At 35.2% G+C, this 14,665-nt stretch overlaps 1 protein-coding gene across 5 annotated transcripts in view; it reads left to right on the forward strand.

Annotated features, from left to right (window-relative positions):
- LOC131430093 (TLD domain-containing protein 2) overlaps positions 1-14,665 on the forward strand; it is a 514,027-nt gene that overhangs the window by 89,875 nt on the left and 409,487 nt on the right. For 4 of the 5 annotated variants that reach the window (XM_058594764.1, XM_058594767.1, XM_058594765.1 and 1 more), the window contains one exon: positions 1,986-2,148. The exons of the other annotated variant lie outside the window; for it this stretch is intronic. In XM_058594764.1, the coding sequence (XP_058450747.1) occupies positions 1,986-2,148 (163 nt within the window). The remainder of the gene's footprint in view (positions 1-1,985; positions 2,149-14,665) is intronic. 5 annotated transcript variants of the gene reach the window in all.

A 14,665-nucleotide genomic window follows, 5' to 3' on the forward strand; every position in this document is an offset into this window, starting at 1 on the left:
GAAATTAGAAATTAGAAATTAGAAATTAGAAATTAGAAATTAGAAATTAGAAATTAGAAATTAGAAATTAGAAATTAGAAATTAGAAATTAGAAATTAGAAATTAGAAATTAGAAATTAGAAATTAGAAATTAGAAATTAGAAATTAGAAATTAGAAATTAGAAATTAGAAATTAGAAATTAGAAATTAGAAATTGGAAATTGGAAATTGGAAATTGGAAATTGGAAATTGGAAATTGGAAATTAGAAATTAGAAATTAGAAATTAGAAATTAGAAATTAGAAATTAGAAATTAGAAATTAGAAATTAGTAATAAAAAATTAGAAATTAGAAATTAGAAATTGGAAATTAGAAATTGGAAATTGGAAATTAGAAATTAGAAATTAGAAATTAGAAATTAGAAATAAGAAATAAGAAATTAGAAATTAGAGATTAGAATTGAAAAATGAGCAATCAGAAACCTGAAATCATAAATTGGAAATCATAAACAGGAAATCAGAAACCCTTGACTCCAGATGCACATAATGAGAAACGAGAAACAGAAACAAATGAACTAAAAATCTAAAACAAGAAACAAAAAGTCGGAGCCAGGTTTTCAGGTTTCAGCATGAAACGAAAAACCAAAATTCATGAATCAGCCACCAGAATTAAAACCCTAGAACAAAAAATCAAGATGCATAAACCAGAACCCAGGAACGAGAAACAAAAATAAAAGAAACGAGAAACGTGAAACTAGAAACCTGAAATCGAAAACAATAAATCAAACTTTCAAGAACAAGAAACCTCAAACGAAACATCTGGTACAAGAAAACAGAAATCAGAAACCGTAAACCAGAAATAAATAACCAGAAAAAGTAAACAAGAAACTTGAAACGAGAAACCAGCAATCGAATACAAGAAACCAGAAATCTAAAACCAGCAACCGAAATCCCGAAATCAAAAATCTGAAATCGGAAACCAGTAATTGAAAACGAGAAACAAGAAACGAGAAACTAAAAAACGAACACAAGAAACCAAAAATTGGAAACAAGAAACCAGAAACCTGAAACTAGGGGATTAAAATCCGAAACCAGACATCAAAAACAAGAAACGAGGAACAGGAAACAAGAAAAGTGAAACGAGAAAGCTAAAATTTGAAATGAAAAACCTGAAACAAGAAACGAACAGTTAGAAATCAGAAACCGGAAATTTGAAATCAGAAATCGGACACTATGTCTAGATCTCTATTTACGATCTTCATCGATGTCCAAGTAGGTATGTTACCTCGGTTTATCTGCAGCAGATTGGAACAATGATGAAATTAATAGGGCCAAAATACGTACCTACCACCTTCATTGTGGCAAGGTTCGTTGACTTATGGTCTGGTGGAAATTATTCAAGTGTAAAAGTTTTGATAAAAAGTCCAAAGTTAAGTTGTGAAATAAGCAAAAATAAAAACGAAAAAGAAGAATTAATTAGCTGAAAAAAAAATAATGTGAACAAACAAGTGCAAAATGTACAAGAATATTGTGTAGAAAATAGAACAAGACGTATAGAAGTTGTTTGGGCTAATCATAAATGGAACATAATGTAGAACATAATTCTGAATGATAAGAAAAGGAGAATCGAAGTTTTCGAAGATGAACTAGTAGATTATGAAATTCGATCCGTATCTGTTTTTGCAGAGTTTAATTAAATATTTGCTTTATTTTTATTTCGTTTACAAAATTTTGCAACAACAAAAAATCATACCCAAATCAACACTAGCAAATTCGTTTACGGGTCCTGCCATTCTTCGACATTCACCTCATCTTCGTTCAGCTGCAGTATTGCTCATCAACTCATCAAATGACACAACTACAAAATTGAAATTTTTTTTTTAATAAGCTAACCATTTAAATCGAACAATCCCTTGTATCGTCCGCGTATGCATCCGTTCCTTGCTTCCCGCCGGGTGGTGAAAAAAAAAAAAACCGTGTCGCACCCGTCCGTCACTCGCCGTCACAGTGAGCAGCAGTCCGAGCAAACTCTCGCTCTTCAGTACTAGTCCCAGAATGTCATCGACCACCGGCGGCAGCCCACCGACACTTCCGACCGGACCCGGTCCGAGCCGGCAACGGTCGTTGCGTGATCGGTTGCGCGAGGGCATTACCGGAAGTCTAACCTGGCAGTAAGTTTATTTGCGTTTTCATTATTCAAACCGAGCACCGCAGTGTTCATTTTGCTAGATTTGTTTTGATTTCGTGTTTCGTTTGCCGGTTGTTTTCTGATTAAGCAACGGTATGAGTCTTGGTTTGTTGTTTTGAATCAATCAAGTATCAATTCTTTGTTGTTCGGTTTTCTGTGTACGGACTGGGCCAGAGCTAACTCAGCGGAATGAAATTCAAAATTTTGCTCAAGTTTAGTAAGAAAATTATCTAGGTTTTTTAAAGTTTTACTTTCTGAAATTTTTTGAATCTGATAATTATAGTTTTTGCTCGGCCCAGTCGTAAATCTGCACATTTAGGATATTATTGAAATATTTAAAACGTAATTTATTTACTGTTTTGTTAGTTTTCAGTGAAGGAAATTGTTAATTCACATTTTATTTCTGTGTTAATTGATGGTGTGCACATTTCGTATAATCCGGTACTGACATGTTTGTAGAGTATGTAATACTATTGGTCGATTTAGGACATTCGAATAGACCCAAAAGTATTATATTATTTGATTCTTAAAATCATTTATTCAATTGTACGAAAGTTAGATGCACTTTAGTTTATGGAAGTAATTATCTGCCCAGTGACTTGTGATTTAATAAAAACTATTTGCAAGTAGGTTTAGTATTTCGATTCCTTCTAGAACGATTTTATTGAAAACACGTAGTCTGTCACCTCTAGCACTTTCTTGCACAAGGTAATATCTATACATTTTTATGATAAACGTGCACCCAGTAGCCAGTAAGCACTCAATTTAGATTAATAGTAGCGTAAGTCTCCAGTCTCACCCCCATTGAAATCGAGTAAATCGCTGTCGGGTTTAGTGGCAAAACTAGTTTAACTTCCCGCACTCGATTTCTTAATTAAAGATCGATCAGCTCGAACCCGTAACATAACCTTTTAGAATTATAACCACGCTAGAAATGTGTGTGTGTGTGAGTTCCACACTGATTATCGAAGCAACGCCAAGAGCCATCGAATGGAACTAACAAAGTTATAAAACCATGTAATAAGTTAACCCGAGTGATCGTAATTTTTTTTTCTTGCTAGTTCAGCTGCTTGACAACTTGAAGCGTCCTGTAGAGCGTCGATTAACTACACTTTCTTGCTGTCAGTTTCTCCTACCCATCGCACTCGACCCGGCGCAAATCTTACCGCCCTGCATGCTAGAAGCGAATGCTACATGAATGCTTCCGGTTTCCGGTTTCGTATGTTCTGTGATGGGTTTCCTTTTGCCGTTATCTGTTTTATCCGGAGATCTCTGACATCAACGTGTGACCTAGATTTGGTCACAATGGCGGCTATGGGTGGTCATCATCATCATCATCATCATCATTATCGTCATCACCATCAATGGCAGTAGCATTCTTGACCTCATAATTTCGATGTTTGGCGTGATTCGAAATTTAAACGAAATCTTTTAGTTTGGATGATTTGCAGTTCGTTGACTGACATAAGAAATTACTATCGCAGCTTTTCACGTTCAGCAGTTTTAAAAGTTTGCCCTTCATATATGTGTGTGTACTTACTTTTTGTGACTTGATGTATGCTTGAGTGAACCGCTTTGTGTTTGGAAAATTTTTACTAACAATTTTTTTTTAGCTTTAAGAATTATAAAATCATTTTTCAAAAGAAAGAAACTATGAAACTATGTGCACAGTTTGGTTGATGGGAATATGAATATCACATTTACAAGCACTGTTATTTACCCTGTTTGTGCGTCAAAGCAGGTAAGTGAATCAATATATTTAGATTTCTAAGCGCGTTTCGGATAGAAAAATACAAATCGTCTAACAAATGGGAAAGGACTGCTCATCTCCAACTTTCGAGGATACTTTCACTCCGAACAATATTCCAATCAGGAGAAGCATACCGTTGTAATTTTCATCATTCGATTTTTCACAAATTACTAACAAACATTGATGAATGTTTCGTGGAATGCTAACTCATCAAGAGTCTTCGCTGGTTGAAAATGTCTTCCTTTCTTTGTTGTCAGAAATAGCTCATTTAGATGAGAGTATAGTATGTTAACTTTCCCTCGATGAATAGAAATTGAATGTTTCGAAAAAAAAACAATAATAGTTTGACGAGATAGGGGAGTTTGTGCATTTATAGTCAATCAGAGTGAATTTACGATATTTTGAAGTTTACGTTTAGTGTGAAATTTCCATTCTGTATTTCGATCAAGTTCGAGTTTTCCTTGTAGCACGAGAATTTTGCATTCGTTCGGAATGTCTTGACTCGCTCGCGATACATAATATCTATCCGAAAATTAGCTCAAGGTCATTCGCCTATTCGAACCAGAAAACCTTTCTAATCCTATGTGCGGGGTTGGGAATCGAACCCAGGTGGGCTGCGTGAAAGACATCGACTAACCTATCACGCTATACCCGTCCCGTACATTAAATTATTCAGTTGTTACAAATAACAACTGTATAGCTTGTCTAATATTTTGACAATATCGAATGTTTGACAATCAGTGATATTGGTTCAACAGAAATGCAATATGAAACTCTTCGAGTTACGTTTAATTATTTATGTTTGACGCACGGTCATTACAAACAAAGAAAAATCAATTGTGAATCTTTCACAATAAGTGGCGTCCCGTCCTCGTGTGCACCTCGTGCACTGCACAATCGGTTAAATTGATGATATTAACTGCATCTATATTCCTCCGTACACATGAGTTACTGCATGGATTCATGCATGGAGAACTTGTTTGCACACCTCCAGAAGAGGCTTCAGGGGCTTATGCTTATGGCAGTTGAAAACAAATTGCTGTTTCAGTTTCAACGTCTCATGCCGTTGCAAATGCTTTTAGAAAACGATTGTGAATTCTCACTTGGAAACTTTTTACATATGAGGATATGATTATTCTCAAAATTGCAGAATTGATTGTTTGTATATTTATAACTTAAAATCCACAACGAACTACCTTTTTATCGTGAAACATATATTTTCGGAGCTGTAATTTACAAACGTCTTCTAGGAATCGTTCTTAACTGTTGTGCATTGTTTTTTGTGACAATAATAATTTATTAAAAAGAGAAACTTGAAATATCACCTAAAATATACAAAAGTTTATTCTGAATCATTCGTTCATCAAGATTCCGAGAACGATATATTTTTCATTCCTTAACCCTCAGGGTACGGACTATAAAAAAGTTACGTTCAGTACGGACAGGGTTAGCCTAACCCGGCGACTTTGATTGGGTGTATATCGAGCTGTACTTTGTCAATTTGAATAATTTTTTTTTATTTTGTGTGAAATTGTCTCAAAAATATAATAGAGTTGTCAGATTAATCATTTAACTGACTGAAAAAAAATTATAATGAAAAATGTTAACGGGTCTTGATTTTTTTTTGTAAAAAACGTTTTTTTTTCAAAATGCTGTAACTTTTTGAAAAAAAAAATATTAACAATTTATAACTCGCATTTGAATGGTAAAAAGTAGTTCTTACAAATGTCCATAACGGTTTTTTGATTTATTACAAAAACTATATTTTTTTTGAAAAATGAAAATACGCGTTTTTTCGAGTTAGCGAAAAAACGTTGTTTCATTGATTTATGATGATAAAGGTTAAAATTAATTACTTTGAGCGTAAAAAAATTGTTTTTCAGCAGCTGTTTCTTCTTCGCCTGACGATGGCTCTCCTTCAGATTCTGCGTCTGTTTCAGAATCGTGAGAACTTTCCTCTTCCGCACCTACGGCGACATCGGTGTCACTGTCATTCTCTGTAACGCTGTCCTCCTCGTTTTCCTTGTACAACTCCTCCAAAGCAGCAACGCTTCGAGTGATTCGACGCGTTGCCATGTTTTTAATGTGTGTTCTTTAACAAAAAATTACAAGAAACAAAATTTAATGAGTTATAATTCACTACGAGCAGCAAAGATTTCGATATAAGACGTACGTTCAAGTGATTGAGATCTACTACAATACTTTGCTTACACCATGTACAACGCGTTATTTTGAGGTTAGAATCTACAAAATTAAGTAAAGAGTACGTATTCTTACTTACCTTTTTATTCCTCAGCGGCAAACAGACGAAAATTAAAACTTAATTTTTTTGAAAATTTTGGATTTTGTAACGTTTGATACGGACTGGGTGTACCACACCCGAGCACAATGTTTATATGTGTCTAGCTCGGACACAAAGCGGAGACTGACTCTGCCGCTTGGGCCTCTAATAGTGTGTACCTATAAGTTTTTTCCCCCCCTGGTCCGGACCCCCCTCGCCGACTTCTCTTCGTATGGCGCTTCTTTCAAATTTCGCTCGGGTTACGGTAACCCAGTCCGTACCCTGAGGGTTAAGTCTTAGAATTTCATGAAAGGTGGAGAAGGAGTGTCACCTCAAAAAACAAATGAAATCGTTTTTTTTTGTTGTCGAATGTCTTCAAACTGCAAGCATTTTTTGGCATTAAAAATGCCTTACTCTTCACTATATGGGGCCGGGTGTCAATTAAAAGTTTCAAAAATAGTCGCGTAACCTTTTTGTGTCATAATTTTGAACGTTAATAACTCGGTCATTTGTTGATGGATTGTTATAATTTAACAACCAATCGATTCGGAAACTTTTAACTTAAACATGTATGACGACGTCTTTTCAATAATTCAATAGCATACTATTGAAAAAATGGTTGGAATCGACCTATGTTTTCATCTACCAATCCCTGTTGTACAAAATGACGTCAACTTTTTGTTCGGCATAGGAGGCTTTGCGTCATGCATAAAAACACCGTATCGTTATGCGTAGTACGAAGAGAAATCTATAAATATAGGCTGCACAAAATTTCTTTGCCTAGTTGATGTTCGACTGTGAATGAAACAAGTAGCTCGTCCAGTGAGCTGATGACTGGATTGTATATGCGTTCACTTACTGGATTGTCACTTTTGCATTATGTGTTGGTGAAATTTCCTGTTGTCTGCGCAGCACCATGTTCGCTTGAGTATCTTATATTTCATTTAGCTCTTGAAGAACCGAATCAGCGTGGTTACCGATTCTTTTGAAATATCCCATGTATTTAGCAAATTTTTGGTCGATTTTGCCATTAAAAATGCCTTACACTTCGCTTTCCGAGGCTGGGTGTCAATTTAAAACATGCAAGACTAATCGCGTAACATTTTTCTGTCATAATTTTGAACGCTTATAACTCAGTCATTTGTTGATGGTTTAATATAATTCAACAACCAATCGATTCGGAAACATTTAACTTAAATTTATGAGATAATCTCATTTGAATATTTCAATTGCATACCATTGAAAAATTGGTTTGAATTAAGTATTTTATTTTGGTTCTCTGGTAACTATCAGGCTAATTTAGAATTATCGGCGATTGATTTTTCGGATCTAATTTGCAGCGCTTGTTCCTCGAGGATTTGTTAATGGATTTTCCTCATTTAAATGATTCCAAAGCTTCAATATTTTAGGCTCAAAATGTTTTCATTTTTCAACGGATCGGTTTGCATACTTAAATCTCCATTCCCATACGAACAAAACGTGACAATGTGACTGAACAAGTTGTTGTCCCACCAGGAATTAAACGCTTCAAAAGATTCAAAATTAAATTCTGAAACTTATCTAAAAGCGGTCTCCTCGGTTTAGTAGTATAATTGAGTTCCACAGGCTCACATATACAGTACAATTAAATGCAATATCATATAGTATCAAAGATAAACTCAAGGTAAGTTTACCTGCGTTTTTACATGTATCGTTTGAATAGGAACCCTCGTAGAATTTGGTTAATCGCCAGTTTCAGTTCAATTATTATTTGCTTCAAAACAATAAGAGTCTGATGGCTACACACGTTGTAACTATGACAATGTTCATTCATGTGTTAATAACATCAAGTTACAATATGAACAAAATTCCGGAACGACCATTATTAGGTTAAAACTGGGGGTTAATAAACGATATAAATCAAATTAATAAGTTTGTACGTTTCTCGAAAATTATCATCATAAAATAAAATAGTTTTATTTGTTCAGGTTTAAATCTTTATGTTGTTTGTATCCAAAATTGAGCTTTCAAGTATATTTGAAGTGTTGTGAAGTTTAGTGTATCATCTTCATTATCTTCTTTATTTTTGTATTTATTATGAAGACCCTAGAATCGTTTCATTTTTAATGTTATTGTGCTCGGTTGTGTCTTGAATACAACCCTCTAATTTTTTTTAGATAACATCTCCACGTTTCATACAATTCTGAAAAAATTGGAATTAAAAAAATTTCCGATTTCGGAAATCTCAAAATCCTAGAAAGTCGATTAAAAAAAATCACCTCTCAGCTCTTACCCATATCCTATTTAGGTCAAATTTTGTATAAGGACTTTTTGAGGTGCTTATACTTTCGAGCACTACCGCTTACCGAAATTTGAGATGGCCCTGAAATATTTGCATTCTATTGTTCATACATGTTGCTCAAGCAGTAATGTGTACTGAAGCAGCTATGATGAACTTCGTTAAATATTTTTCAAAAGTATAAACTAGACGCAAATTCACTGGTTGTGTTCGGTTTCAATAGCGTATATTATTTGTATTTCGGTAACTTTACGGTCATTGCTGCAATTTTTTTTTTTTCATTTCGAATAAATTTTGCACAACTTTTGTTTTCAAATTGCTACTTTTTGATTTCATGTAAACACAGGGTTGCGCAAAGGAACCTGACACATTTTGTTCTCCGGTTATACTGTAACCAAAAACGGCATCGGAAAGTAGAAGAATGAAGGTTTATTTTCGTCTGGTAGTTTTCCATCATGAAGCACTGCAGGGTTGCTTACCGCGTTTTTATTTATAATCCGTTTTTGAAGAATCAGTCGTGCGTTAAAACCATTTGTGAGTTCAAAAACCTGTTTTAATCCACCAATGGTGCCTTTCTCATTACCTATTCACGAGAAATCGATGCAGGTTTCATATTGAACATTTTGAATAACTGTATCCGGAAACGGAATCGGGAGACTGTCACAGTTTCAGTATGATTTAGGGTCATAAAAATAGCCAGGTCGAATTGTTTTACAATCTGCTTCGAAAATATTGTACTTTTTTGTGTCATTAACTATATGAAGGGTATTTTTATTTTATTATCCTGGAAGTCGGATTCGGAAAAAATTCAATCTGATTCAATAGAATAATAAGACAATTATTTGAATTAAAGTTTGTCCGATTCAATCACGGTTAGTTTGTTTGGTTAAAAGCTTATAACACCATGCTAGAAGAATTTGCTAGCTAGTTTTAAGGAATTAGTTCCCTTTTCAATACCTACTAACATTTATGATAAGATTATTTCATTCTGAATGTTGATTATAGAGACAAAGCCTTTGTTTAACTCCAGTTGTTTGGTTTACTCTATTTCGATAATACCAATTATTCGAGAATAAACGAACCAAGTAAAATTCTTCACTTCTGTTGCTTTGTATATGAAATTCAAGCGATTATATGGGTATTATTTTTGAACCAGTTGCATAGAACCTTCTTTGTGATTGGAATTTTAATCTATTTTGGTCACAGTGTATTTGTAAATATTATTAACTGTTTCGATTGATATCACTACACCACCGGTACGATATTACGGCTGTAAAAATTTCACATACATCGCTTAGCATGCAGTTTCGATGAAAATATTTCCATTTAAATTCTTTATTTCGGGCGCACAGCTCGTATGGTAGCTATGATTTGTCTCTACCTCAGCACTGTATTCAACCAAAATCATACACCGGTAACAGACATTCGTGCCTGTGCCGTGATTCTGTTTTCTTCAAAACGGTTGAAAACTAGTGCTCATGTGTGCTTGGTGCCGAGGGACTCGCTTGTGTTTTTTTTCAAAATCGAGCTTCGGTGATGGTTTTCGTTTTTTTACCGCGTGTGCGAAATCGAACCCCGCTACTTTGTGCGTCTTTCGTAGAGACGGTGTTGTGCTTTCTTTTTCCGTACCACCGCATGTACGTACCGATGCACATTATAAAACGGTTCGAAATTTCAGAACCCGATGTCAGATCTGGATGGAGTTCAGGAGTTGTGTATGGAATCATAAGACCTTTCACTTGATTTTAAATTTGTAAATATCGGTCTAGCCATTGCAGAAAAACGTGAGTTCGTTCCATTTTAGAGTTTGTGACATCTATTTCCGGAAGCTTGGGACTGGTATAGCCAGAATGGGTACGTTTGGCCATCAACAGACGAGGCCTATCGATTGGATCAGGTTTGAGCCCCCAGCAACCCCATTTTTCCTTGTTTTGCGTCCCTGCTCTGTATGACTGCTTGAAATGTTCAACACTCTTCATCCTGTAATTCCGGAATCGGAAGTCGGATCCAAATGAAATTCAGAAGTTTTGTATAGGACCATGAGTACATACATTTAAATCAAAATTTTTAAAAATCGGTTATGCCATCTCTGTGAAAAGTGATTAAGTAATTTTAAATTGGAATTTTTAATCTCACTTTTTATTTCCGAACCGGAAGTCGGATCAAGATGAAATTCAGGAAGTTTCTATAGGATCATAAGACCTTCCATGCGAATCTAATTTTATGAAAATAGATTCAACGGTTGCGTAATACTGTGAAGCTGCGGATGATTTTTTTTTGTAAAAACAAGTTTTGTGATCAAAATAAAAAAAAAATTCCGTAGAATGGTCAACGTTGGAACTGTCTGGACACCAAAAAATGTTGAACAAGCTCGATCCGCTCTTGTAGAGAGTTGCGCGTGTTCGAGTCAGAAACATGCGGCTGCTCTTCAAATATCTCGTCGTTCTTTCCATAGAATGGTCAAGGAAGATTTTTAGTTTCATCCATATAAGATCGTCATCATCCAGAACTCGGATAATAAATGGTAAGATACCTTTATCACTTCATTTCCTGTTTCTGTTGTTTTCCGGTACTATTGTAAAACTTAACAGCGACAAGGTGTAGAATCGGTTTTTGTATGTTAGAAACACAGTATTTTGTATACGACTTACTTTACTATGGGGCGCCTTTTCAAACTTTACCCTGTACAAGAATGGGCAGAACTTTATCGCGAATATCTCTTGATATACTCGATATACTCAAGCACATAGGTATCAGTTCTGACTATCTACTGTACGAGTATGAAAGGTAAACTTTGATTAAAAATGGTTCATTTCTTCTAGTGCTTCAGACGGAATTGGATGTCGAGATGAAGTTCTCCCACCAACATTAGTAAGAACAAACCAAGTATAAAACCTCAAACGCACAAGTCACAGAACTAGTTTTCCTTCAAAGAAGATCGTTTGCATCATCCTGCTGCTGGTCGTTTGCATTTTAGCAAAAGGAAACTAGAAAAGGGACATCAATGGGGAAAATTATACAAAATCAGTCCTTCTAATTTTATCTAAAGAAATATAAAGATTGATCCGTTGCAAATCGTCTTATAAAAAAATAGCTCTGAAAAATGAAGGTTTTTGTGATCTTTCACAATTATTTGGAAAAATAATGCGATGATATGATTTTTTCAAAATAAACCTTATACTCGCTACAAGGATACATTCAGACACATTTTTGGAAAAGCTTTTCACACTTTTCATGGAAAATCTACGAATTTTATATAACTGATTTCGTTGTATTTTGACGATTTAGAAGTACTAAATGAAATACATATTATTTCGCAACGATGCTAATTCAATTTATAAACGGAATAATGTTACTTTTGTAAAGTTTTTCAAAGTTTTGCACAGAACAAGATCAATTTTGCAACGAACTGAAGAAAATCCGCTTCAGTTTGAATATGTGTAATAATTGTGAAAGATCACAAAAACACTCATTTTTCAGAAGTATTTTTGATAACACTCGAAAAATTTTCCGAATTTTTCAGCCATTTTTACCCTGCAGATAAATAAAAGTTTTTCAAAATAAAAGTTTTTCTGAATTCAAAGATCAGATACTACAGAAGGCTTTGCTTTTACCAAGAAAATTATTACGGAGTAGGTTCAGAACTCATCGTTCTAAGTTGCTTAAATAGAATGGTGGCTTCTCGCTATATAGGATCATTCCTCGCTGAATTTATTATTTGGCATCAACAGGCTACAGCTCATTATCGAAACGGGTTTTGTGACCTTCCGAAATTAAAGAGCAAGGTTCAGTGCTCATGGTTTCAATTGTCCTGAGTCAATCTACCGTACGTCATAATTGATACGAAAGTCTGACCATCTAAAAAATAACTGGTTGATGACAGGTACAAGAACACGACTCTGTAAAACTAATTTGATCACCTCAATTCTTACGCCAATCTCATGTACGTGCTCCTGATTGATACATCAAAAACGGAACTACAAATTCCCGTTCTAGTGGCACCACTTCGCACGCGCCTTAAAAAAAATTGTTTTCAAAGTCACGGACAAAAGGGCACCCCCGCATTGTCTCGTTTGGCATACAGATGGGATCATTTTGCAAATCAAAATAAAGCAACACAGTGTAATTTAAATTCAGCTATCAACAATAGTCCCCTCCCATAAAGCATTGCCCCATCGTGATGATGTATTTAAAAATTCGGAAACTGGAATTGAAACGTGCTGCCAAATAAAGATCGGCAAGTCACGAATGTGTATTTGAGTTCTATTCTTTGACTTGTCACAAAAGAGGCACTTTTTGCGACGTGGAGCAAATCACTCAAATGTTCATCACGTACCACCAAATGGCATATTTCATCGAGCGATAACAAGCCACTGCTGAAGCTGTTCTCGGACAGATGGAGAAGATCGAAGAACGCTGTTCAGCGAAACCGGCAGGTGTCGGATTCGATGGTTTGGTCGGTATTGTGCTGACCTTGGAGCAGTTTGCCGTGTTTACGATCACTCAACAGAAATCTTACAATAAGATTTTAAACGGATCATAGACTAGTTGGCAGTTAGCATGAGCAAAAAAAAATTGCAGAATGACCTCAACAATAAACAAAAAAAAATGCTAAACAAATCCCACAAGTAGGAGGAGTGTCTCGAATCCGATTTAAAGCCACTCTTTCAATCGCATCGCAACACTTGACTATATGCGTTCCGTTCCGATGCTAATCTGATTGCTCGAAGCGTGATCAGTTTTAATTTTTTTTGTTGTCGATGCATTCGCTGCAGCTCGAGCCCACTGTTTTGGAAATGATGTAGAAGATACCTTTTATGTTTATTTTCGTTCTTCGTTGAATGGAGTCATACAGATCGAAATGTCAAATCAAAGTGCTATCTCATCTAACTAATATTAAAAACTTAAAATTGTGTTGATTATTGACTTATTGTTGAATTTGGATATTATTGAACTGACTTATAATACGATTTTGAATGCAGTACAGGTTTTGTTGCATTGCGCAGCGTTGTGGCGATGGTGACACTGATAGCGTCCCGTTCGCTGCTGATTTACTAATAAGAGTTTTTTGATATCATTCTAACTCCGATCGTTCATCTCAACATAATGATAACGATCATTGCAAACGTGAAAGAATAAAGAAGAGAGGAAATGTTTGTGCATACTTTACGGAAGGATGACGACTCATAGGACTTTTTCGAAGGTATGGTGGCGTTGTTTATTGAAACCGTTTCCCGTTTTACGACCATTCAATAAGATTTGAATGCTAGGAAATTCCTCTTCAGGATTTTTTTCTACAATGGATTCTTGCTACGTTTATAAGCTGGTTATCTTAATTGAAATAAGGTAGAAGAATGTAAATTAACGAAGTTAATTATTTTATATTTATACAGTTCTATCAGAACCACTATTCCACCAGATTTTCTCACAATCCACAAATATATTATTTTATTTATTATTATATAAAAGTGAATTGAAGTAATATTTAAGAATTTCCAAAATCAATAAGCAAAGTCAAAGTAAAGCAAGATCCTGGCATTACATTCCTTTTGTGGAAATTGGCCATTCTGTTTCAACAGACTTCGCAGCCGATTCTTAGTGTACAGAATCATTGCATGGCTAGTACTATGGATCCTACTGACACTAAGAATCCTTCCAGGTCGGGGCTCGAACATACGAAAACTGGTTTGTAAGACCAGTGCCCTATGCATTGAACCACCAACTCGGGCTCAATGTATGTATGTATATGAAAAGAAGAATGAAGCGCCTGCTACCTTTCCTTCAGTCTCACGAATTTGACACTCAGTTTGAGTCATTGCGCGAAATTGGTGACGGAGCAGATAAGCTCGTCAGAACTCCGCATAATAGAAAAAAAAACTGGGAAGCATAAGAAAGATGGCGGACGTCTGATCCCAACGCGTTCAAACAAGCGTTTCATCAAGCGTGTGCGTCGAGAGCGCTATGCACAATTTATGTCGCGTGCTCGGACATATTAAATATCTATCGATCAAATGATGTTTCCGATTTGCACCAATATGCGTTTTCCGGTAGAAAAATAAAACTTGTTTCGTTGGGGGTTTCAAAGTAAAAATATCATTCAAACAATTGAATTATTATTATAATAAGGTAATTGACAAAAAAAAATTTAGTATGATAGCTATTTAGTAAGGTCCTGTAACAAAGAAGATTGT

The sequence above is a fragment of the Malaya genurostris genome, chromosome 2, assembly GCF_030247185.1.
Source record: "Malaya genurostris strain Urasoe2022 chromosome 2, Malgen_1.1, whole genome shotgun sequence".
NCBI classification, from domain to species: Eukaryota; Metazoa; Arthropoda; class Insecta; order Diptera; family Culicidae; genus Malaya; species Malaya genurostris.